The 24,116-nt window shown below is 49.7% G+C and overlaps 1 protein-coding gene across 1 annotated transcript; it reads left to right on the top strand.

The window, feature by feature from the left end:
* Positions 1-247: 247 nt before the first annotated feature.
* EDN3 (endothelin 3) lies at positions 248-24,116 on the top strand. Its single transcript, XM_020905166.2, has 5 exons — positions 248-724; positions 1,318-1,606; positions 19,520-19,696; positions 20,782-20,862; positions 23,608-24,116. The coding sequence occupies exons 1-5, from the start codon at positions 673-675 to the stop codon at positions 23,645-23,647; spliced, it is 639 nt and encodes a 212-aa protein (XP_020760825.2). The 5' UTR covers positions 248-672; the 3' UTR covers positions 23,648-24,116.

Here is a 24,116-nt window from a genome sequence, read left to right as displayed (position 1 = left end):
TCTGTGCAAGGGTAAGGTGTCATTAGGTGAACGCTGACAAATGCTGCTTTCTCGAACCCTGGAGATAAAAGATAGGTTTCCCGCGCAGCCTTTTATCTCTCCCACTGTGTTGGGGTGGGAGCTGCAGGTCCCCGGGCAGCGAGGCAGCGAGGCAGCGGGGTGGGGGTGCGAGCGGGAGTGCGCGCGTGTGCGTGTGCGTGTGTGCGCGCGCGTGGCCTTCCGGCAGCTGTCCCGGCCCCCACCCCACCCCACCCATCGCACCCGGCCCTGCGCGCCGCCCCCACCCCTCGTCGTGCTGGGTGCGCCGCGGGCCGCTGCGCGCCTAGCCGGCTACCCAGCGCCAGGGAGGCGACCCCCGTGCACCCCGGGTTCAAAGGCCCCCGCGCTGCAACTCCAGCCCCTCCGGGGGGCGGGGAGGCGAAAGGGGTGGTACGGGAGCCAGAAAAGCCCTAACCCACAGCCGGCAGCCCTGAGCCGTGATGGGCAGCGCGCTCTGAAGTTTGTGACGGTCGCAGCCGAGTCCTGGCCGCAGCCCGGGACGCGGCGAGCCAGCGGCCGGCCTCGAAGCATCTGCAGTTGGAGGGTGAGGCCCGCTGTGCCCGGCCCGAGCGCCCTTTGGCGGCCACAGGCGCCCGTCCTCCGGCGCCGTGCGCCCGCGCCCGAGCGGGGTTCATGGAGCTGGGGCTGTGCTTCCTTTTCGGGCTCGCTGTGACCTCCGCCGCAGGTAAGCGGGCTGGGCGGCGCGCGTCTCCTGGCGCGAGCGCACACAAAAGGACCGCGGATCGGGGGCGCGGGGAGAGTGCCTTACCGGGGGAGCGGCCTGGGGGCAGGCTAGAGGGCAGAAGCTGAAAGCACGGACCACCCCGCGGGCCCGGGGGGTTGCAGCCCACACGCAGGCAGGAGACCTGGGACCCGGGACCGACTTGGTCAATTTTTCATGAAGTTGGGAACTTTTCCAAAAGTTTGCAAATGATTCAGAAACTGTGCAAAATGATTGCAAAGTGTTCAGAAAGCCTGCACAATGCTTGCACGTTTTCAGTGGGTGCAGATTGCCTGCATGCTGTGCAGTAAGTGAGAAGAGCTCCCAAGATTTTCACAAAGTGTGCACGCAACTTGCAAGCTTTTTAGAAACTGCTGCACATAGCTTTGCAAAATTTTCCGAACATTGGGAGTAGCTTGGAGACTTAACAAAAAATGCCCTTAGCTTGCAAACTTGGCAGAAAGTTTGGTTGTCCCCTTCCCCAGGTTCTACGGGATGGTGGGTGTAAGGGTCTGCATTCCTAGGAACTCAGGAGCCCCTCCATCTGCCTCCTGCAGGATGGGTGCCTCACCCTCAGTCTGGGGATGCTGGCAGGAGCAGCATGCCCCGGGCCCCCTCTGCAGCCAGATCAGAGGCGGACACCAAGGAGACTGTGGCCACCGTGGCAGCCTGGGGTCCAAGCCCCAGAAGCCCTTGGCGGGAGCAGGGACCAAGTCAGTTTGGGAAGCAGGGCCCCGAGGGGGTCCCCGGGCACCACCGAGCCCGGCGCTGTACATGTTTTACCTACAAGGACAAAGAGTGCGTCTACTACTGCCACCTGGACATCATCTGGATCAACACTCCTGAGTGAGTCAGCCCTGGGGTGGGGGAGTTGGCTCAGGGGGAGGGGAGGGGGGGCTCCTGCTAGGCCCCTCTCTTCACACTGAAGGAGGACCTGGTTCCTTCTGAGCCTGGTCAGCCCAGAGCCCACTTGGCACAGCCTTCAGCCCTCCTGCCAACCCAGGTCGGCTCTGCAGGTCAAGGGTGTGACTCTCATCCCCTCTGAGGGCCTGGCCTGGGAGAAACCCAAGCCCAGAGTGTCTGATCTGGTGGAGAGGCGAATGAAATGAGCCAGCCAGAGGGATTAGATACCTGAGAAGTCCCTCTGGGGGGAGGAAGCCTGAAAGTTACTCCTGCCCCCGGGCCATGTGGGTCCTGCCCCTCTGCTGACCCTGCCAGGCTCCAAGGAGTTTCAAATTCCTTGAAAGCAGCCTGTTCTCTAGGGATTGCAGGGGTGAGCTAGGCAGGACCTAGTGAAACCTCCCCCACGGGGTGACATTCCGTGGAATTCAGGCTCCTTGTCTCCTGGGTGGTGAGCCCATAGTTCCCCTCTTTCCCATGTCACCCCAGCACCCGACCGCTCCCCTTCTCTCCTCCAGTCTGTAAGAACTGTCTTACAGCAAAACAGATGGTGCCACCTGAGTCCCTCCTGGAGTCTCCTTAATGTAAAGTTCCCCCTCTCCCGAGGCCGTGGGTAGTGACTCAACTCAGGAACCCCTTCCAAAGAAACATCCTCCTGCAAACTGTGAAGAGGGCTTGACCTCAATCTGGTCAGCAGCCTTTGGAATTTGCCTTCCTGGTCTCTAAAATCCAGGACTTGGACCAGATGTCTAGGTGTCTCTGGGTAGTCTTAGGATACCTTGGGCATCCTGCTTAGCCTTTCCAGAGCACTGGGCCTGGAGAGGCAACTTTGCTGCAGTGTTTGGGTCCCCTTGATCCAAGGGTTCCTTTGTCCCCGAGCCATGTGACCTCTGAGCACCCTGGGTGACAGCTTGATAGGCCGCACATACCTACCTTGTTTTGCCAATACCCTGAGGATGAAGTACAAAGGAGATTGAATCTGGGGGGCCGGATATCTTTCAAAACCAGATCATGAGTCCTCTGAGTACATCTGGTCTGGAAAGTCACCCTGCTGTTCTGCATGGCAGGCAAGACTGGCTCCACCCAGGAGCCTGGACACATGTACAAGGTCCCGGCTCAGAAGGACCCTCACAGTCTAAAGTGTATTGTTGATGTGTTGAAATGCTTAATACTTTTTAAATTCAAGTATAGTTGATTTACAGTATTGTGTTAGTTTCAGGTGCATAACACAATGAAATGCTTAATATTTTTTGAAGCAAGGGCTCTAGATTTGCATTTTATCCCAGGCCATCCAATAAAGAGCTGACCCCGATGCCAGAACTTGCTTGCTGGGTTATGTCTGGTCAGCATACAGAGAGATGACCAGGCCAGATCTTAAAAAGAGAGGTGTACTGGGGAGGGACTCCTGGACAGGCTGCCACTGACAGCCTTCTGTTAACAGACAGCGGTCAGGGTCACCTTCTCCTGCAGTCTCCATCACCCTGACACTTGTCCTCTCTGATTCTTATCCTCCTGGCATCGTCCTCTGACTAAATTAGCTTCACAGAACCCAGGGCAACCTTGGCAGGAATCCCAGGCTGTGGTTCTAGAAGGAGAAAGAAGAAAGCAAAGCCAGTTAGGGGAAGGGGACTTTGTAGAAGACAGGAGGGGAGAAAGGAGAAGATTTGGGAGACCACCTTAGTTTTCTGCCTGTGGCCAAGCTCTGAGCACTCGCTGTATAGAAGCACTTGCCCCATCCCCATGACCTGGTGGGAATCCTATCTCCCCATTCTGAGCTGTCATGTATGACCTGAGGTGAAGCCATGGGTCTTTGGCTTTTCCCAGGCTATCCAACTTGCTAATGTTCTCCTCACAGCTTGATTTACCTCTTCCCTTCTTTCCAGACCCTGATTCATTTTAAACACTAGAGGGAAGGATTAAATATGGTGTTTGAGAGTTTCATGAGCTACCCTGGGAAACAAGAAAATGACAATAGCCAGACTTGAGCATTTTAAAGTCAGACAAGCAACATAACCTTTATACAGAAGATGTTCCCAGATGGTCTTTCTCTGCCTTCCTTTCTTTCCCTTCCTTCCTCCTTCGCTCTTTCTTATTGTCTGTTCCTGTATGGGCAGCTTCACTGGCAAACTTTAAAATATCTTGGACAAGATTGCAAAGTGAGGGAGTGGGCTTTAGGGAACTTGGGCCTTTGGAGAAATGGAAGCATCTGAAAATGACTGGGTTGAACTAAAGGGCAGGGGGATGCACGCTGAGGACTTTTCCAGGCTCTGTTTCCCACCCCCTCCCCAACCTATGGTCATAGCCCTACATTGAGGGCATATCTCTGTTGGCTGTCACCCCTGTTCTTCAGCAGACCTTCCTCATCTCCTGAGACTTCTCCAGGTGTGATTTGCATCCTGTTCCCACCACTGGCTATGCCAGGAGCCCACAGGAGTCTGGGTCTTCACGCCTCAATTGAGAGTCTGGAACTTTGGGTGATTTTCAGCTCCGGTGTCTTTCCTTCTACTGCCTTCCAATTGCACGAGGTAGAGGCGACAATCCTGCTTTATCTCAGAATGATGCTTGGGAATTTGCAAGGCCTTCTTGGAGAAGGTCATTTGAGCTGTGTTTAAGGATTTGCGAGCTCCTTAAGGGGGGATGTTGTTCTTGCATCTCGTGTGTAAAGTTAAGGCTCTGGAGAGCAGCTGCTCCCAGAGATGTTTTCCAGGCATGAGATCCAAGTTCTCTGGTTTCCCCACATCCTTCTAAGCACTTAGCTCTTCCGGATCTGAGTTTGATCCTTACCCAGCACATAGTAGATGCTCAGTAATGCTGGTCTTTGCTGTCACTGAGGTTCTGTCTGCAGGACTTTCTCCCACAAAGGAGGTGTCCCATCCCAGAGGTCTCACATCCTTAGAGACATGTGCAGGAATGTGGATTTTTCTGGGGCTGTTGCTCATAACTTCCATTGTTTCCTCCAGAAGATCTCAGGCCCCAAAGAGGAATGAGCCAACTGCATCTCGGGCAGCTGCCTTCTTAGACCTGGGGAGGAGGCAGAGACGGCTGCCCGCCCACGAGGCAAGGGATGTTCATGGCTCTCCTTGGCCCTGTTAGGAAGCCACTGCATCTCCCCCCATCCCCAGCAACCCCACCATTGCCAACAAAAACAAAACCCCACCTCAGAGAAAATACCCATCTCATCTCATGGTCATGGAAAATATGCCAAGAATAAGATAATGAGAGAAGTGGGGACAAGTAGCCCACATGCTTACATCCCTACATATTCGGGGCTGTTTCCATGAGAATACTTCAAAAACAGGAGTGTCCTGTGACGTGGTGAGGGATTGTCTCTGTTGGGGTCTCCAGAAAGATGGAACTAATAGGATGTGTATATGTAGATCTCTTTGTGTATATAAACACACTACACACACACACAGAGGAACTGATGTTGCAGTCTGCAGTCTGCAGTCTGAGGCATCCCGAAGGCAGAATTCCCTTCCTACTTAGGGCATCTCACTTCTCGCTGTCAGAGCTTCACCTGATAGATGAGGCCCACCCACATTATGAAGGGTAACCTGCTTTAACGTCTACTGATTTAAATGTTAATTGCATCTAAAATATACCTTCCTGGCAACATCTAGACTGGTATTTGGTCACAGATCTGGGTACTGTGGCCCGGTCAAGTTGACACATACAATTAACCATCACAGAGTTCTCAGTGCTAACCACACCCATAGCAGGGTAGCCCCTCTGCACCTGCTATCCATCCACCTGGCCACAGAGTGAAACCACTAGCTGTGACAGCCAGTGAAGCTGCAGGGCCCCCAGCAAGGAGCCCTGCTCAGTCTCCCCCACTTCGTTCCTGAGAACTGATGCTATCTTTTAATCCCTCCAAGGATGTAATGACAGAGGCACTGTGATGCTGTGACAGTGGCAGTGTTTCCAAACAAAAATCTGAGCCACATGGTCTGACAAGCAGGAATGTATTTCTGGAAAGAGCAGTGCAGGATGTTTGGAATCACGGCTGTGGTGGAAAATCTGGGCTCTGTAGACTCATAAGAAAACTCCAGCCCCAGGAGCTCTGCCCAGTGTCCTGTTTGTGATTCGCTGCATGGCCTGGGGGTGGTACCACCCTCTCCCCGTGCCCCAGGTAAGGTGCAGACATCAGTGTGACTCTAGGATGGTGACCTAACAAGGTGACCAGCCTGGCCACACTGACTCAGCCAGCAGGAATGATATTTTTCCCCAAAGAAGAGGTGTAAAAATAATCATAATTATTCCATATATTCTACCACAAAAAGGCAACAATTCAACAGTCATCTTTGCCCCTCCTGTTGTTCAAGAGAGGTATGCCACATGTTTCTAGGGAGGGGACATTTTATGCTTGAGAACATCCCAGTGGAATGGATGGATATGGTTCTCCAGCCTCCCACTGATGTGGGACCGGCTGTCCACCCACTGTGTGATCACAGGGATCCCAGTAACAATCATGTGACCTGCAAGTCAGGACTGGGAGTACTGTTACTGGTGATACAGCTTTTGAGGCAGAGGGGTAGTCTTTTGAGCATGATTATGATCTTGCAAGCAATGGCCCACACTGATGTTGACCATGACTCCTGTGAGTAAAGACTTGCGAGAATGACATGAGAGAGTGTGTAGAGCATTCTCAGCACAGTGTCTGAACTCAAGTGGGCTCAGTACCTCCGGACCACAGGACCATGTGGATAAGTGTACAACCCTGGGGGCTGCATAATGTTCCCTGTCGCCCCACACAGTCTGTGGTTGGAGGACCCTGGAACGAAGAAGCTCAAGTCCTGCTGAGGTCGGCTTCCTTGGACCCTTAAACCATGGTCTTACCCAGCTTCCTGCAGTAACACTGAGGAGCTTGCACCCGGGTACCCCAGTTTTTCCCTACCCCATGCCTCTTGGTGGGCGATCTCTTAGCATTTGTTCTGCATCAGCTTTACAGACCCTGGGAAAAGGTGTGTCTGGCTGACTGCACTGCTGATAAGAAGCTTGATAAGCACCCTGCTGGCCAAAGGTTGTTCAGGCTTGATGAGATTTGGTCCTGCCCTTTTTCTGCCCCTCCTTTGTTGTTTGCTTCCCTGGTGAATAATTGGAATGTTTGGGGAAAGGGGCATGGTGTTCTCTGAAGGCATTGTTCTGGGGCTCCCTGGGCTAAATAAGCTGGTGGATTGGGCTGCCCTGGTGGCTCAAATGGTTAAGTGTCTGTCTGCAATGCAGGAGACCCGGGTTCGATCCCTGGGTTGGGAAGATCCCCTGGAGAAGGAAACGGCAGCCCACTCCAGTATTCTTGCCCGGAAAATCCCATGGATGGCAGAGCCTGGTAGGCTACCGTCCATGGGGTTGCAAAGAGTCAGACACGACTGAGAGACTTCACTGACTTCACTCACTCACAGTGACAATGCAGGTGGGGGTAAGGGCGGAGGGGTGGGGTGCTGTGGAGGCGTGGGAGCGGGTCTGGCTGTGCTGTGCTTAGTCGCTCAGTTGTGTCTGAGGTTGTAGCCTGCCAGGCTCCTCTGCCATGGAGATTCTCCACTTCAGTTCAGTTCAGTTCAGTTCAGTTCAGTCGCTCAGTCGTGTCCAACCCTTTACGACCCCAGGAACCACAGCACACCAGGCCTCCCTGTCACCAGGCCTCCCTGTCCATCACCAACTCCCGGAGTCCACCCAAACTCATGCCCATTGAGTCGGTGATGCCATCCAACCATCTCATCTTCTGTCGTCCCCTTCTCCTCCTGCCCTCAATCTTTCCCAGCATCAGGGTCTTTTCAAATGAGTCAGCTCTTTGCATGAGGTGGCCAAAGTATTGGAGTTTCAGCTTCAACATCAGTCCTTCCAATGAACACCCAGGACTGATCTCCTTTAGGATGGACTGGTTGGATCTACTTAGGGTCCAAGGGACTCTCGAGAGTCTTCTGCAACACCACAGTTCAAAAGCATCAATTCTTTTTCTTTATAGTCCAACTCTCACATCCATACATGACTACTGGAAAAACCATAGCCTTGACTAGATGGACCCTTGCTGGCAAAGTAATGTCTCTGCTTTTTAATATGCTGTCTAGGTTGGTCATAACTTTCCTTCCAAGGAGTAAGCATCTTTTAATTTCATGGCTGCAATCACCATCTGCAGTGATTTTGGAGCCCCCTAAAATAAAGTCAGCCACTGTTTCCACTGTTTCCCCATCTATTTGCCATGAAGTGATGGGACCAGATGCCATGATCTTAGTTTTCTGAATGTTGAGCTTTAAGCCAACTTTTTCACGCTCCTCTTTCACTTTCATCAAGAGGCTCTTTAGTTCTTCTTCACTTTCTGCCATGAGAGTGGTGTCATCTGCATATCTGAGGTTATTGATATTTCTCCCGGCAATCTTGATTCCAGCTTGTGCTTCCTCCAGCGCAGCGTTTCTCATGATGTACTCTGTATATATGTTAAATAAGCAGGGTGACAATATACAGCCTTGACATACTGTTTTTCCTATTTGGAACCGGTCTGTTGTTCCATGTCCAGTTCTAACTGTTGCTTGCTGACCTACATACAGGTTTCTCAAGAGGCAAGTCAGGTGGTCTGGTATTCCCATCTCTTTCAGAATTTTTCACAGTTTATTGTGATCCACACAGTCAAAGGCTTTGGCGTAGTCAATAAAGCAGAAATAGATGTTTTTCTGGAACTCTCTTGCTTTTTCGATGATCCAGCAGATGTTGGCAATTTGATCACTGTTTCCTCTTCCTTTTCTCCAGGCCAGAATATTCGAATAGGTTGCCATGCCCTCCTTCAGGAGATCATCCCAACCCAGGGATTGAACCAAGGTCTCCTGCATTGCAGGCAGATTCTTTACCATCTGAGCCACCAGGCATGTCAGGATAATTTGAATGATCTGTTTGGAACCCTTTGTTAAATGATGAAATCTTAGTAAGGCTGAGTCCAGCGGAGTAAACACAATGCCTTGTAGTCATTTCTCATTGTACACAGCACCTGGGTCTCAGTACCCAAGACCTGAGTGTGGACCACCAGGAAGGGATCCCAGGAAATAACTACAGAATCTGTTTACCAAAAATGGTAAATAAATAAGGACACATAAAGAAAGGTGGTATTGGGACTTCCCTGGTAGTCCAGTGGTTAAGACTCCTGCTTCCAATTCAGGGGTTGCAGGTTTGATCCCTGGTCAGGGAACTAAGATCCTACACATCGTGGGGTGCAGCCAAAATAATAATAATAGAAAGAGAAGACAATATCAGCCAGACTAAAAGTGATCTTGAACTCGGTTTCTGACTGATCATGTTTTTACTCTGAGTCATTTCCCTCCCACGTAACCCTCTCCCGCTTAGAAATCTGTACATGTTTACATTCCAGTTTTGAGTTTGGGTAGCAGTAGCTCAGAACATTTCACGGCAAGATGCATTTTTAAAGTTTGATAGCCCTGGGGCTAAATTTCAGAGTTTATTGACAAGGTCAGCTCACACAAAGTGACCTCCTATTTGGGTTCAGTTGGACCTAAAGTCTCCTTTCCTACCCCAGAATGGATGTGAGGAGGTGAGATGTCTAGGGGCATAGATGGATTCATTGAAATGCGGCTGATCCCGACTGGATGAGAAAGAGACTTGAGGCTGGAAAGCAGGTTGATTTGCATCGAGAAGGTCATGACCCTGCGTGACCCTGAAGGGAGAATTTGGATTTTTGCTAGATGAAGAGGACATTGCGACTAGGAACTTGGCCTTAAATCTGAAGGCAGATGAAAGGCTGTGACATCTCTGGTGTGGTTTGTTCCTGCAAGAATTTAAAACAAAGGAAGCTGGGAAGCAAACAGTGCTTTCCTTAGGGGGGCCCCACAGCTGGTGGGAACTCACAGGCTTTGTAGCGCCAGATCGCAATCCCGTCCTGGATCCACAGCATCTCAGCAAATTTGATGGGGGCTGCCTGTACTCCACTTCCTCCCTCCAGGTAGTCCTCTGTAACCATTGCTCATCTTTGGAGTACGTTAGAAATAGATTTACTGTTTAACAGAAGGCATAACCCTCTCAGTCTAAGCCATGTTTTGGTGGAAACAGAATTCCTTAAAATGGGACACACACACACATGCGCACGCACGCGCGCACACACAATTTCCTTCTCTTTGGGACAAGAATGAATTTTATGTAGAAGGAAAATAAATCCAGGCAATGGCCACAGTGTAGATGAGCTGCTGGTCCAGATAAGGTTCCAGGGGCTTCTAGAGTCCTGCTGCCCCACCAAGCCCCCAGGAACGGACTGCAGAACGGGATATCCCCAGCCTTTCTCGTCTGCCCCAGTTCAGAGTCTCAGGAGAGCCAAGAGCATTTGGAGAACCTAGGGATGTTCAGAGCCCTGGAGGCACAGGTCTTCCCTTATTTTATGGCCTCTCAGGGCCAACTTAGCAGGAAGCCTTAATAAACAGTAACTTTAGAACATGGCAGCCAGCGAGTCCTGTGCCTGGCCCAGTAATTTAAAAAACAGAAACAGATTCATGCACCCCCTGAGAAAGGCTGAGGCTCTCAGATGTGGCCGAGGTGTTGCGGTCCTGTGTTGCTTGGTGATGACACGAATGGCCCACAACTTGGGGAGCAGTGAACAGCTTTGCCAAAAGCCAGAAGCAAGTTGGTGAGAGAGCAGAGGTGTCTGTAGCTTTTCTGGGTTTTTCTACATCTGATTTCCACAGATTTCTTGTAGGGTGGCAAGATAGGGTGAGGCTCATGACATACTCTTTCAGGTGCAAACTTGAAGGGGATGCCATAAAGTTAAATAAAAGGGAATGCGATGCTTTTTTAAAGATGAAAATCAGTGCAGAAGTATCATAATCAACCAAATACCAACATTTCTAATAAAGACAGGATCTGACTCTGCTTGGTTCTTGTTTGGGGATAGAGCCTGTGTCTCTAGAGGGATTTAAGTTTTCTTAGTTCAAGCTAAGCAATCAAGTGATCAGAGAGACCACAACGATGCAAACAATTAGATTAAGAAGAAAATGGGTGTCTTTATTTTTGTTGCCATGGCAAGTATGTCTTCATTCAGTAAAGATTTTCTATCCTAAAGGTGAAATCTTCTGAAAGTTAGCGAGGGTGTCTTCTCTTCTTTCTGAGGGTTGTTTAAAGGGATGTGTGATGGCATCTGGACTTTTTTTTTTAATCTCCCTACACATACCCCCATCCTTAAAAAAAATACCTGCTTCTTATTTTACTCCTTCTGTTTCCACTGCTGGTAACTATTTTGAGCCACATCTGTCTGCAGCTTTGCATAAAGTTATAATGAGACTGTGCCAGACAGACGTGGATTGCTCATGCCTACATTTGACCTGGAATGTGTTAGGGTCACTGGGGGTTGGGGAGGGAAACTCTAACCTAACTCACATGGACGCATTGGGGTTGTAGCAGATGGGGGGCGGGGAAACCAGCTAACCTGTTAGATTCCCTAAATGGTTTCAGTTGCAAATACTGCAGGCATTTGTTGCCCTAACTTCTTTGTTATTTTTTGAGCTGTCATTCTTGGAAATCCCACCCCACACACAACACATACAGAAGTATGTTTCTGTTACTCTCTGTTGCTTGACCACTTGTGCTTCCTCTAAATAGACTTCATTCAGAACTCATGTGCCTGTGTGAGGGGAGGATGCTGCTGTGTTCAGGGACTTGATGGCACGGTATTTGGCTTTGGGATTATTTCTAAGCTCAGTTATATGGCAGTAGGATGTGGAAGAGTCCTTCTCATTGGATGAAGCTTTCTGAAAACAGTTGGTAAGATCCTGGGACTCTTACCACTTGGGGGTGGGTAGAGACCCCCACATTTCATTGTGGTTACATGGATGGAGAGAAGCCCCACTCTAGCATGTGTGCTATTCGGAGATGCTCAGGTGTAACAGTGAGGGCATTTGGGAATCTTTCCATGGAATATGGAGTTGGATGGAGCCTCCAGAGATCCAGCCCTTTCTTTTCTCAGCTCCAGAAAGAAACCACTCAGCCAGGGCCCCTCCGGGAGCTAGTCTTCAATTTGGACCAATATCCTAGGTCTGTCAGTCTAGGGACTCCTCTGGTTTTGTCTCTGAAGCTTCATCCATCCAGGCAGCCTGGTTTCTTCCTCATGTGTCTGCAGGAGTTATTATCAAGACGTGGTTTTTCCATTTTAAGTGATCTAGAGACCATATTCCCTCTAGGACAATGATAGTAGAAATCCAATACACCAGCTAAGAATTCTAAACATTTGGGAGATTGGGTGTGGATGAAAGTAATGGCCAATTAAGACCTCCTTCCCTCTCTCCTTCCCTGATAGCTTCCCTGATAACCTTAGTTGGTAAAGAATCCACCTGCAATGCAGGAGACCCCTGTTCAATTCCTGGGTTGGGAAGACCCCCTGGAGAAGGAATAGGCTATCCACTCCAGTGTTCTTGGGCACCACTTGTGGCTCAGCTGGTAAAAAATACGCCTGCAATGCGGGAGACCTGGGTCCAGTCCCTGGGTTGGGAAAATCCCTTAGAGAAGGGAAAGGCTACCCACTCCAGTATTCTGGCCTGGAGAATTCCATGGACTATTTAGTCCACGGAGTCGCAAAGTGTCGGACACGACTGAGCAATTTTCACTTCACTTTCCCTTCCCCTTTTCTTCACATAGCAGACCCTTGTTATTGAGATGCTGTAGTATTATTATGCACCTGCTCGGAGCCAGGCACTGCCTGGGCTGCCCTGGATGCTGAGGTGGACAGGCAGAGGTTAGCTGTTACCTCCCCAGGGGGCAGGAGGGAAGCCACACCTGCAGCCCAGGTGAGGAAACACCCCTTCTTCTTGGGTCCGACTGATGGGGGTCAGTGTTCTCTCTGAAAATACATGTAATTCTGGTAAAATTCCCCAACAACCAAGTCCTGGATAAACTCATAAGTTGTGGGTTGCTTTCTTTGAGTGAGGGATGGGGAGGAATATCTTTTAAAAAAAGTTAACTACCAACCCACAGCACGTTGCTCACTCTTTTGATATTTCTAAATATTCTGGTCATTGGCTATTTCTGAGGCTGCAGGAAGACTTCCTCCTTTGGCGGCTGGTGGAGGAACAGTCTCTCTTAGGGGCCTCCCGCTAGAGATGCAGCGATTTTCTGCAGAAGCAAAGCTGCAGATTGCCAGTTCCCTTTATGTTGTTTGTGAGCAGGAAGTTCATGTCGTGTTCTGTAGAACCAGAAAGCATGTGTTTCTGCTTGTACAATGAGGTCACTGAGGAGATGTATTTCCTGGTTATTTTCTTTCCTAGAGGTTGGAAGGGCACCCAGTGGTTGTCTGGCACGAGGCCTGTCCCAAGCCAACTTTCACAGGCATTTGATGAGCGGACAAGGAGTAAATTCACTGACAGATAAGCCTCCTGAGGTGGTTAGCCAAGTATCTCTGAGCATCATGAGGTCGTATGCTTGCTCCCACCTGCCCAAAGGACAGTGTAATCCAAACCAAACATTTCACAGTGGGCACACCTGGGAAGAAAGGACTCCAGCCAGCTTTGTTGGCTGTGTTTTGTCCTGATTTGGAACACATTCTTTTCTATTTTGTTGCAATGAAGAAAATCTCTACTTGTCCTTGGCAGCTGCAGAGACTCCTGGTCTTTCTATGAAACCCAAGAGATCATGGTTGCATCCATCTTGAGAGAGTGAGTTCCAGGGTCAGCTTGAGGTCACTGGTTGCAAGCAACAGAAACTTAAATGTAGCTCACACAGCATAGGAGTTTATTGGAAGGACACGGTGTGATCCACAAACCAGAAGGGAGGGAGAAGCAGGACCAGGATTAGAAAGAGACAGACCACAAGGACAGGCCTGGGGATCCCAGGGCACAAACAGACAAGGCAGGATGGTTCGTAGCAGCTCCAGACTATTTTCTTTTTTTAAAATTTTTGGTTGCACTATGTGGCATGAGGGATCTTAGTTCCCCAACCAGGGATCGAACCTGTGTCCCCTCCAGGGGACGGTCAGAGTCCTAACTGCTGGACCACCAGGGAATTCCCATCCGAACTATTTTCTGACCTCAAATTGGTTTGCTCAGGTGTCTTGCGGAGGAGAGGGTGCCATGGGCCAGCGTCGGTCACCTGATGAGTCCTGAGGTGCGGGAAGGCGAGATACAGTGATTGACAGTCTCATCAAGACCTCACACAGGGAAAGAGGGACCATTCCCCAGGGGAAAGACAAGAGACTGGATTCCAGGAGATGAAAACAGCCAGCATTGAACTTAGGCTCTAGAGAATCCTGGGCTTTAAAGTTTTTCAAGGGGGGAATTTCTGTCTCTGAGCTATTGTTTCCTCCTCGTCGCCGTGTCCGTGCAAAGTGGAAGTGGGGAGGGGGCAGTCCACTAGATGTTTCTTGAAGTGAATGGATGCTTTTACAGGCCTTTGAATATTCAGTCACTTTCTGTAGTTACTTCATTCTGTCTTGTTCTTCTAACAGAGTTCTCAGTTCACACTTTTTTCTGATTAAGTTTTACAAAGACTGTCAATGAAGTTGAGCCACATTTTCTTCCCAGCCCAAAAAGCTATTTCAAAGCTTGAGAGAGCAACTGAGTGGTACCTTCTAAGGAAGAAATTTAATAAAATCTGAAATTGAGCCTTAGTTACAAAGCCTGTTGGAGTCTAGAAGTTGATTCTCCTGGGAATTGTGAGGGGCAGGATCTAATGACTGCTGCTGCCTGGCAGCTGGGGGCCCCCCGCCGTCTGCCTGCCATTGGCGCACAGTTCTTCCTCTTCCTTTTGGCTGCAGGACCGGTCAGCAGCATCGTGCCTCCTGTACGATGTGTCCCAAAGACGGTCCTGACCTTGCTCTTCCATTTCAGAAGGAAAATGTGAAGCAGAGGAGAGAGCATCATCTTGACGTCTGAGTGTGAAGTGAAAATGTTCTGTTTGTCGGGGAGACACTCACCAGAACCTGGGCTTTTTAAAATCGAAAATGACAACAATTTGTAAAAAGAGTAGCTGGTGCTAATTTTGTCACCATGTCACGTGATCTGTCTGGCTTTGCTTTATGGAACAAGCCCCTAGAGCAGGAGTTGTACCCTGAGATGCCCATGAAGGCCAGACAGGTAAGAAAAGCAAGCAGAGGGACAGGAGTAGGGACTGGGGCCAAACAAGAGTGTTTGAGCCAGCCTCTGATGGTACCACTCAGCTTCAGACAGCTGCTGCTGTGTTGGAGTGTGGGACTGGAGTGAGTGTAACTGAGAGAAGATGGAAATTGGGATATTTGTGTGAAATTTTCAAGTTAAAAAAAAAGAACACCCTCTTGTGATTGGATGAAACCTACAGAAATGCCAATTTTCTAACCTCTGTACTAGATTAAACTGTGCGTGTACAGGGCCATGGGCCCGTCATGAATCATCAGAAGTCTAGTCCAGGCTCGTACGTTGAAAACCACTCTGCAAATATTTGTTGAGTGCTATTCAGTTTGGGGTGGGTAGGTGGGGTTATGAAAACTGGGCTTTCTAGGACAATTCGATCAACTTTGCTGAGAGTTTAGAGTCTGGCTGGGTGATGATGCAGATGGAGAATGAATATAGCAGATTTGGAAGTTTAGTATTTACTAACATTTATACATGACAGCTGGGAGAAAATGGGAAATAAGGAACACTGTGATAAGTATGATTTTGGCATCACCATCACTGATCAAATAATGAATGTTCTGAGTATATGCTGAGGACAACGTAATATACAGAGACACACAACACTAGACACTGCCAATGTGATTGTTTTGGGGTGTTTTCTTTTGCCTAAGAGCATTTGGACTGATCTTACCTGCTTCTCTTTTGTTTGGAGCTATGTGTTATAACTGGAACATTCGCAGGTTGAAATGCTGCCTACTTTTATAAAGAACTGTGTTCTTTAAGCCCCACTATAGAACAGCAGGCTAAACCACAGGTCAGATAGTGTGCTGGTCAAAGTTCTCAGCCAATTTAACTTCATTTTCAGGGTTCCTTCATTAGTTCCTTCCGATTCACCATTCAAGAGACATTCGTTTTTTTATCATTCAAGAAATGACAAAGGTACCCAGACAACAACTAAAACATGAGTGCTTATTGGGCCGACAGTGTAGAAAGATGAACCAGCCAAAGGAAGCCTGACAGAGAATGGCACTGCGGTGCCAGGTGGCATTCTGTTTCCTTCTTACTTGTCTTATTTAGTTGCACATCTTAAATGCAGGGCGGGTAGATGGGGTTTTTTATGCCTGGTAAGACTCACTTGAATTCCCAGACCAAAAAAGCAATAGCAGTAGCCACATTCACTCACTGCTAAGTACTTTTCATGCAGTGCAGTGTATCATTCAGTCCAACAACAACTTTTGTGAATCAGGAAACTGGAGCGGGTGCAGTGACCATCATGTGCATGCTCTCCAGCGTAATGATGGGATCACCAGGTAACCTTTCCCTGCGGTCTGTGTACCTTGTCCATACCTGTGCGTATTGGCTTGTGAGGTTTCCTCATCCTGTACTGTTTTCATACACCAGTAGTGTGGAAGTGCCCTAAGGCTTTTCTGCATCCTCATCACACTTGGCATAATACCAGGGAGATACAGGCAGACCCTGGAAATACTGCACATGTGGTTCCAGGCCGCCTCAACAAAGTGAAAAAGCAAGTCACACCAATTTTTTGGTTTCTTAACACTTATCAAACTTTCGTTTATGCTATACTGCCAGCTATTAGGTATGCAGTAGCATATCTAAAAATATATATATCCCTTAAAATCTACTTTATTGTGAAAAATTCCAATCATCATCTAATGCTGTGTGGCCACAAAACTTCAATTTGTAAAATTCATATTATCTGTGAAGTGCAGTAAAATAAGGTATTTTGGATATTTGGCAAATATAGTGGATGCTTGGCAAATGTTAGAAATTCCTTGTAAGGAATTTTGTGGTTGTTGAACATTGTAGGTTGGAGAAAATCCAGTCTTACTGATCTAGTTTATCTCATACTCAACAACCAGTTACTTAATTAATAGTCTTCACTTTCTCAGCCTTGTGTTGGGTCCACAGCAGGTGCAAAAGAAGGAGCCCTGTCTTCTACTCCCTTGGAGCTGGTGTCCACTGTAAGACCTGAACAAGAAAGACCCTGCCCTGGTTCTGTGGGGTAGAGAGGGTGTCTCTGACCCTTCTCTGGCCCTATCTCCTACCCACTGCAAGGAGTCTATGGGACCGAAAGCCATAGGCTCCTTCTTTTAGACCATGTACCAAGTATTTATGATCCTGGAATCCCCCCTCTCAGGTGTCTCTGAGCCCACTTTAAGGTCTGACATCCATGGACAGAACAGGGCTTAGGGCACATCTCCCAAGGCCTGCTGGGCAGCCAAATCACAGCTGCTTGCAGGATGAGGGGGGTGCGGGGGGGTGGAGCTTGGGGTGCACTTGGGATCAAGCAGGATGGGAAGCTGAAGTGCCGAATCTCCCAGTGCTGCCATGTTGCAACACAGAACTCCAAGGAGCCCCAGAATCCTAAAACCAAGTTCTAATTTCCAAGGTATTCTGAAGCCAAACATCTTATTTAAGTGCTTATCAGATTTTAAAAACCTTTAAATTTTCAACCTATTGGAAGTGGGCCTTCATTGGAGCTGGAATTGTTATTGGGGGGCAGAGGGTGGGCCTTCTGTGGGCAGGACCATCTCCTAAGTCCTCCGGTTCTCAGCTTGCATCCCCTGCTACTGGCTCCCAGGTCAGCCAACAGAGTGCACACCTTGAACACCCAGGCTTGGAGCAGTTTCCTTCCTCCGTGAACATTCCTGGAAAGTTTCAAGGGCTCATTTGCATACTAGCTCCTACCACTAGGCTGCTGGGAATGTGCTTAGCAATTCTGTTAATGAATACCGGGTCACCCTGTTTCCTCATTTAAAACACTTTGTGAAGTTGAGTGGCTCTGAACTCACAAATGCCTAATCAGCTGACAGCAACTTCAAAATTGCAGGTCTTGCTGTTGATGGAAAAATGGGAGTTGTGGTTGTTAATCCTTGTGTGTAATCTTCATCAAGAAATGGGGGCCTGGGTTTAATGTCAACACCTAGAGACTTAATGTGGCCCTATTGCTGGAAATCTATACCTTTAGCCAAATCTTGCCTCCCCACAATGTCGGTATTGTCTTGCTACCCCACCCCCACCATTTCCCATTCCTGAGAAAAGATGAGGTTTTAGCAAAGGTCAGCTCAGAACAAGGGCTTCCCAGGCAGTTCAGTGGTAAAGAATCTGCCTGCCCACGCAGGAGACATAGGAGACTAGGGTTCAATCCCTGGGTCAGGAAGATCCTCTGGAGAAGGAAATGGCAACCCACTACAGTATTCTTGCCTGGAGAATCCCATGGACAGAGGAGCCTGGTGGGCTACAGTCCATGGGGTCGCAGAGAGTCATATGCGACTGAGTGATTGAAAACACACGCACAGCTCAGAACGGGAAGGGCCCCTGCTTGCTTTCTCCATCCTGTGAGCACAGACTGCTCCGTACTGGGCCTGCCTGGATCCAGGAACCATTTCATAACTAACTCAGGTAGGAGGGAGTTGGGAGAGGGGAAGAGAAAGACGGTGGGGGTGGTTCCGCTCCAGTCTCCAGTCCAGCAGGGAGCAGGTTTCTCGGAAGCATCAGGTCAGGATGAGGCACGCCCCACTTTGTCCTCACCACCCCCAAAAGGCACCATGGCATGTGTTTTAAGTTAAAGGAAATTCAATTTGATGTTATTTTGAAAGCACACAGAGGATGTCAGAACCCCCTTTGAGGTGGCTGATTGGTGATACTTCATGGGGCTCACAGAAACCAAGTTTCTTGGGGACTGGAAGGAAAGCCAGAATTGATTGGAAAAGTAACTTCTGGCCACGTGTGTTTCCTCTAGCTATTAGTAATCTGCCCCCAAATCCTGTTCAGTAATGCTGATGAATTAAGCAGCCGCTTTTAACTTTTTCCCACTGAATTGCTTGGCAGTGTCCTCCCATCCCTGGAGAGCACTGGTTTGTATGGACATGAGCATAAGAAACAGATTAAACATTTATTGTTTCAAATGACACCACCACCCTCATGCCAGCTCCAACCATAGATGAAATGGGTAAATAGTTTCAGGCTTTTTTTTCCTTCATAAGAAGACTTTTCCCAAGGTTACTTCTGTCTTCGGCTATATGTCTCTCAGGGCACAGAGGCTTCCATGTCTGTGTCTTTAAGGAAGCCTTGTTCCAAGGCCACAATGTGTTTCAATGGCCGTAATTAAATTTGTATTCCAGTTAGCCCAGACTACAAATTTGATGTGTGCACAAAAGAAATTCAGTGGCTGGCGTGGTTGGAAGGCATCTTACTGGTGTGGATGACCAGGCTCAGGTGCTGCTGGCTCAAGGATGAAGACTGGGATTAGCATTTGGGCCAGCAGGAATGTCCATGTCAGGGGTTTGGATGCAGGAAGGGGAAGCCAGAACTGCCCTGCAAGAATCCGGGACAGGAGGCATGCTTGCTGAGGTTAGGTCTTGAAAAGACTGGAAATGCACACATGCACACACCTGGCATTGCTGGCTCCCGCCCAGAGAGGGCTGGCTGCTGGGAGGGTGCAGACAGGCCACCTTCCATCCTCCACCGGGGCCTTCCCTTCTTTCCAACCCTGAGGCTCCGGTGCACTGCCTGGCGCTTAGGGGAGAGCAGGGGGCAAGGAGTGGAGGTGGTAGGGGTGTAGGGGTGAAGGGTTCACTCCTGAAGCTTTCCTAGGCTCAAAGCGTGGGGAGGGTGGGACACCAGATCCTGGGACGTGGCTGCACCACCTGCCTCACCTATCCTGTGTCCACCGTCTCCCATCCCTTTGCCAACTCCACACCTGCTGGCGCCCATGAGCAGGGAGGCCCAGGCGGCTCGCCCAGACGTGGCCCTGACGTTGCTCTTTCGTTTGCAGACGGACTGTGCCCTATGGACTGTCCAGCTACAGAGGGAGTGGAAGCAGGGGCAGGAGGTCAGCTGGGCAGTTCCCACAGAGTCCACCACCGGTGAAGGGGACACTGCGCTGCGCCTGCGCGGAGAGCGATGATGACCCCTGCTTGCAGTTCTGCACCTGGTCCCTGGCTGCCCGCGGGTATGACCCCCTCCCTGGCTTTCCGCACTTCCAGGGATCCTTGCCTTAGGCAGTGTGGGTACAGGAGGTCTCAGCTTGTCCTGGGGGAATACCATCCTACGCGCGGTGAGGGTGGGGACTGTGCAGAGGGGATGTGGAGCCTCGGCTCCTTTAGGGCCGTGGGCATGGTATCCCATCCCCTCGCTGCCTTTCAGAGCAGAGTTCATTACATGGCCGCGGCCCTGTCTGGTCTTCAGAGGTGTTTCTTCTGGATTGCATAGCAATTTGTCAAAATCTGGATAAGTTGCTAACTCTTAAAGATTGAAGAATACCGCCACCACCCCCAACAAATGCACATTTTTAGCTTCTTCAAAAGTAACAAATGGGAACATCTGGTCTCACCAGCCCACATGCCCTTGTGGCCAGATAGGCTGGTACCGAGTGCAGGCCACGGGTGAGATGTGCAATGTCCTTTCAGCTGTGTTACTCATTGGCTTACTTGGAGGCTCCCTCCCCGGTCCCTGAGTTGGAGACCCTGCAGTCTCCTACAAGCGTCTGGAGAAGCTTGTGAGTCAGTGTGGACTCAGATAAATCAGCAGGCCCTAGGTCTGCCCTGTGGTGGCCATTTAAGTTGGGTTTTACCTAATAGCCATTCCTATTAATGCTCCTTGCTCCTGTTTTTCATTAATTTGGGCCAAGACCCGGCCAGGCAAAGCCACCCTGCCGAGCCTCTTCTGAGAGCCATCGCTGGTGGGATGGCACCTCCAAGTGCTTCCTGGGCAAATAAGGACCAGCAGGGGGACTTTCTCTCTATGCAGCAGGTGCCATCCCAACCAGGGACCTAGGGCATGCTATCTGGAACCCCCAGCACAACCACATTTTTCTTCTTGGCTCCTTAATGTCCAGTGGATAACTGAGGTGTGTGGGTGGAGGCTGGGCTTTAGTGGGACTCCACCCCCGTGTGCTCAGCCTTCGGGAACTGGACCCGAGAGGCAGTCCTGGGGGACCATGCTTATACTGGTGGAAAGACAAACCTTACTGGATGCTGAAAAACCAGACACATGGAAATGTAGGTTGATTCATTTGAACTGGCTCTCTCCCCACAGGAATTCAAGGTCGGCGCAAACACCTGATAAAGAAGTGGGAAAGCAGACTGGTGGTGCCCTGGGGGGCATGCGTCCGAGGAGGTGAAGTTGCTTTCTGAGTCGCTGCCCCTTGGGCAGCATGGAGGACATGTGGGGCGCATTTGGTTTGTGTAGGCGGCTAGCGGGAACCCCACTGCATGTGGGGGGGTGTTGCTTTGTCCCCTGGGGTCAGAGCAGCCAAAAGCTGTGGACAGCTTGCCCTCTGTCTTAGGAGCTGACCCCCTGCATTCCCTGTGGCTTTTGAGCAGTGATGTCCAGCCCTGGCTTTCACCAGGTCTGGATAAAGCTCACCAACCACTGCATCTTGGAGCCCCTGCAGGCTCATCTGCTGGGGCCAACATTGTGCCTCTGCTCCCATAGCAAAATGTGGTCTTTAGAAAAAGAATCATTTCTTCTTTTCAGCAGCTGATTCTGGACAGAGATGAATTAGAACAGCTGGGTGCCAGGCCCTCCAAGTCCTCCAGTTCATTTTATAAATTTTTTTTAACCCGTTTGTGGTTTTTGTATGATCCCGAGGGCTTCCAGCAGCCCAACTGGGTTTATGTGTCATTCTATCAATCAGAAATTGTTATTAATGAGTTGTCTACACATCTGCAATGGGATGGTAATTTATGTTCGTAGCAGTGGCCTGGAGGGGGTTTGGGTTCCTACATGGTCTGATCAAGGGAGGGTTAAACCCTTCTGGATATATACAAGGCATCCCAGATTGGTGGCAGATTGCTTCAAGTCATCTGGAGAGGACTCTGTCAGTATCAACAATAAAAACGTGGAGGAGCGGCAGAGGCAGGCCCTGGAGAGGATGAGTTAGGCCCCCACCAGTCCCCACTTTGCCTCTTCTTCCTCACCCCAAACCCAAACCACTCTCAGTGAGGGAGCAATATGATTAAACCATCCACCCATCATGTCATTTATTCAATTCAGCAAGGATTCATTGAACACCTGTGATGTACAGGGTACCATCCTAAATGCTGGGGACACCACCAAGAATACGGCAAAAGTTCAGCCTTCCTGGCACTTAAATAGTGGGAGAAGCAGATAGCAAACCAGTACATAAAACATAGATCAGGGCATGTGAAGGAGAGCAGGAAGCAGGCTGGGGGTAGGAAGTATTGGGGGTGGTTGCAGGTTAGGTGGTCTCACTGGCCAGGTAACAGTGGCATAAAGACCTAGAGGAAGTGGGACAGGGTGAGCCAGAGTGATGAGGAAGGGAAGAGGCTGTCAGACAGGGGAAGGGTAAGTGCATAGGCCCTGCAGTAGGAACGTGCTGTGCTGGGCGTGTTCTGGGAAGGCAGGGGAGGCCAACGCTGTTGTCATTGTCCTGTCTTGATGTTCAGGAGGTGAGGACATTGGCACAGATGTCCCACCCGGGCCTGGAAAGGAGCTGCTTCTAGGCTTTACAACGTTGCTTGTCAAGCTCCTGTAAGAAGCTTTACTTGGAAAGAAAAAGTCTTTCCTTATAAGCATGGTCCCGACTTTCTTGCAAGACTGGAGTTAGTCATCCCTAGATTGACATTTTCAGAGTGGAACTTGCTACCGTCCTGAGCTTGTGATCCTCAAAGATGGGACCAGGCTGCAAGAGAGACAGCTCCCAAGGCCCCACTGGCAGCGATGACCGTGTGTACACCTTCGGGCGGATGGCAGGCTCTGAAATTGCCTTGAAGCTCTGTCAAGGAGGCTCCGTTCAAAACAAGGAATGGGCTGAAGAGGGATGGGGTGGCTCCCTTTCAGGTGGTGGAGAGCTTGGCTTTTGTTATAGGCTTCTTTCTTCTCTTTCGCATATCTCTCCCACCTTTTCTGAGGTAGGCTGAAGTCAAGGCCAGACAAAGCAAGTAGGCTTTAGACCTCCATCAAAGTGGACGTCCCCGCCCCGCGGTCTGCCTGCCCGTCGCTGGCCCTTTTGGGAGCTCCCTGGAGAGAAGGGCCTGCAGCAGGAAGGCCTCAGTTATGGCTCCTCCTTGGTTCACATTTCCACCTCTTTGAGGACAAGAAACGAGTTTTGCCTGGGGGAGAAAACCCACTCAAGGGGTCCTCAAACTTAACAATACAGCCCTTTCCCAAGAATGCCCTATCCAAAGACCCCAGCTTCCCTAATAGGTAAAATGATCCCAGCTGTGCCTCAGGGCCTGCAGCCCAAGGCTCGGGTTTCACTCAGGAAATTGTTTTTGGAGAGGTATGGCACGTCGCAAAGCCACTTCTCTCTGGGAGTGAGTGGACCCCAAGCTAAGTCTTTGCAAATGTAAACCCATGTCCATCTGGGAACAGATGCAGGCCCCGTCGGAGCATGTCGACGTCCGACCAATCACAGGGCGCAGGCGCCAGGGGTGAGCTAGCAGATCACGTCTCTACAGGAGTTGATGAGTTTGAAGCTTATGGGATTTAGACAGACATTTTCAGCTTTTCAGCTGTGCTTGGTACGCACTAAAAGAATACATCTAAAAAAGGAAAGGAAGAAAGAAAGGATCCTTGATGTCTGTGATACGTAAAGGAGGAAATGAACACCTGAAGGTTTTGAACCCCAGGCCCCACAGCAGAGGGACTTCGCGCCCTTTGCCAACAGGCGCACTGATGAACAATAGACCTGGTTCCCTGGAAGCCGCTGTGAAGGCAGCCCCAGCGCAAGGCTATTAGTGTGATATTTGTTTTCAGGAAGAAATGTGTATCTTTGGGGAATGGCTTCAAAATAAGCCACAGACACAAGCGCTTTGTAAATTATGTAAATTTCTATTTATCTATATAATTGGCAACAACTGGGAATTGTAACGCCTGACAGTTCGCAATCTCTTTCAGCTGCGCTCTAGTGGCTATGCTGAGATTACTGAGCAGCTGAAGAAGACGGTGTTTTCAACCATGGGGATGGGGAGAGGCTGCCCATCCCCTCCCCCTTCCCCTGCCGAGGTGCTAATGCAATGGTGGATGCTGGGGTGTTAGCCTTGACCAAATGCTAAATTCTCCATGAGTATTATAAGGTACGAACGTGACTATCCATCATAAGGAAATGGAAAGGACTGATGTGCCAGCGAGATGGTATACAGTTTAGAGAAGCGATTATTTATTGTGAAACTGGTCTCTACATCAACTCCTTTCAGTGGATGTGTTCGCAGCAGAATCTCTGTACATAGAGATGTTAAATTCTGAATCCCAGCTCATGTTCCTTAGGGCTTGAATTACACTTTTTTTAAACGCCTAAGCACTGTTTGGCTCTGTGGCAGGATGGTATCTCAGAAACGCATTCATTGTGCTAACACTCAGAAAATACTGTCAAATGCAAAATAAAAATATCTGAAAGTTTGGTCTGA

The sequence above is a fragment of the Odocoileus virginianus genome, chromosome 9 (assembly GCF_023699985.2).
Source record: "Odocoileus virginianus isolate 20LAN1187 ecotype Illinois chromosome 9, Ovbor_1.2, whole genome shotgun sequence".
Lineage (NCBI taxonomy): Eukaryota > Metazoa > Chordata > Mammalia > Artiodactyla > Cervidae > Odocoileus > Odocoileus virginianus.
Note: the sequence above shows the minus strand (reverse complement) of the source record. Positions and strands in the feature narration are given on the sequence as shown.

Excerpts from the sequence above, each read along its gene's own strand:
- EDN3 (XM_020905166.2), top strand. The coding sequence starts at position 673 with ATGGAGCTGGGGCTGTGCTTCCTTTTCGGGCTCGCTGTGACCTCCGCC. Across the intron at positions 1,607-19,519 it reads ATCTGGATCAACACTCCTGA|ACGGACTGTGCCCTATGGAC; the intron begins GTGAGTCAGCCC and ends TTTCGTTTGCAG. Across the intron at positions 20,863-23,607 it reads GGGGGCATGCGTCCGAGGAG|CTGCGCTCTAGTGGCTATGC; the intron begins GTGAAGTTGCTT and ends AATCTCTTTCAG.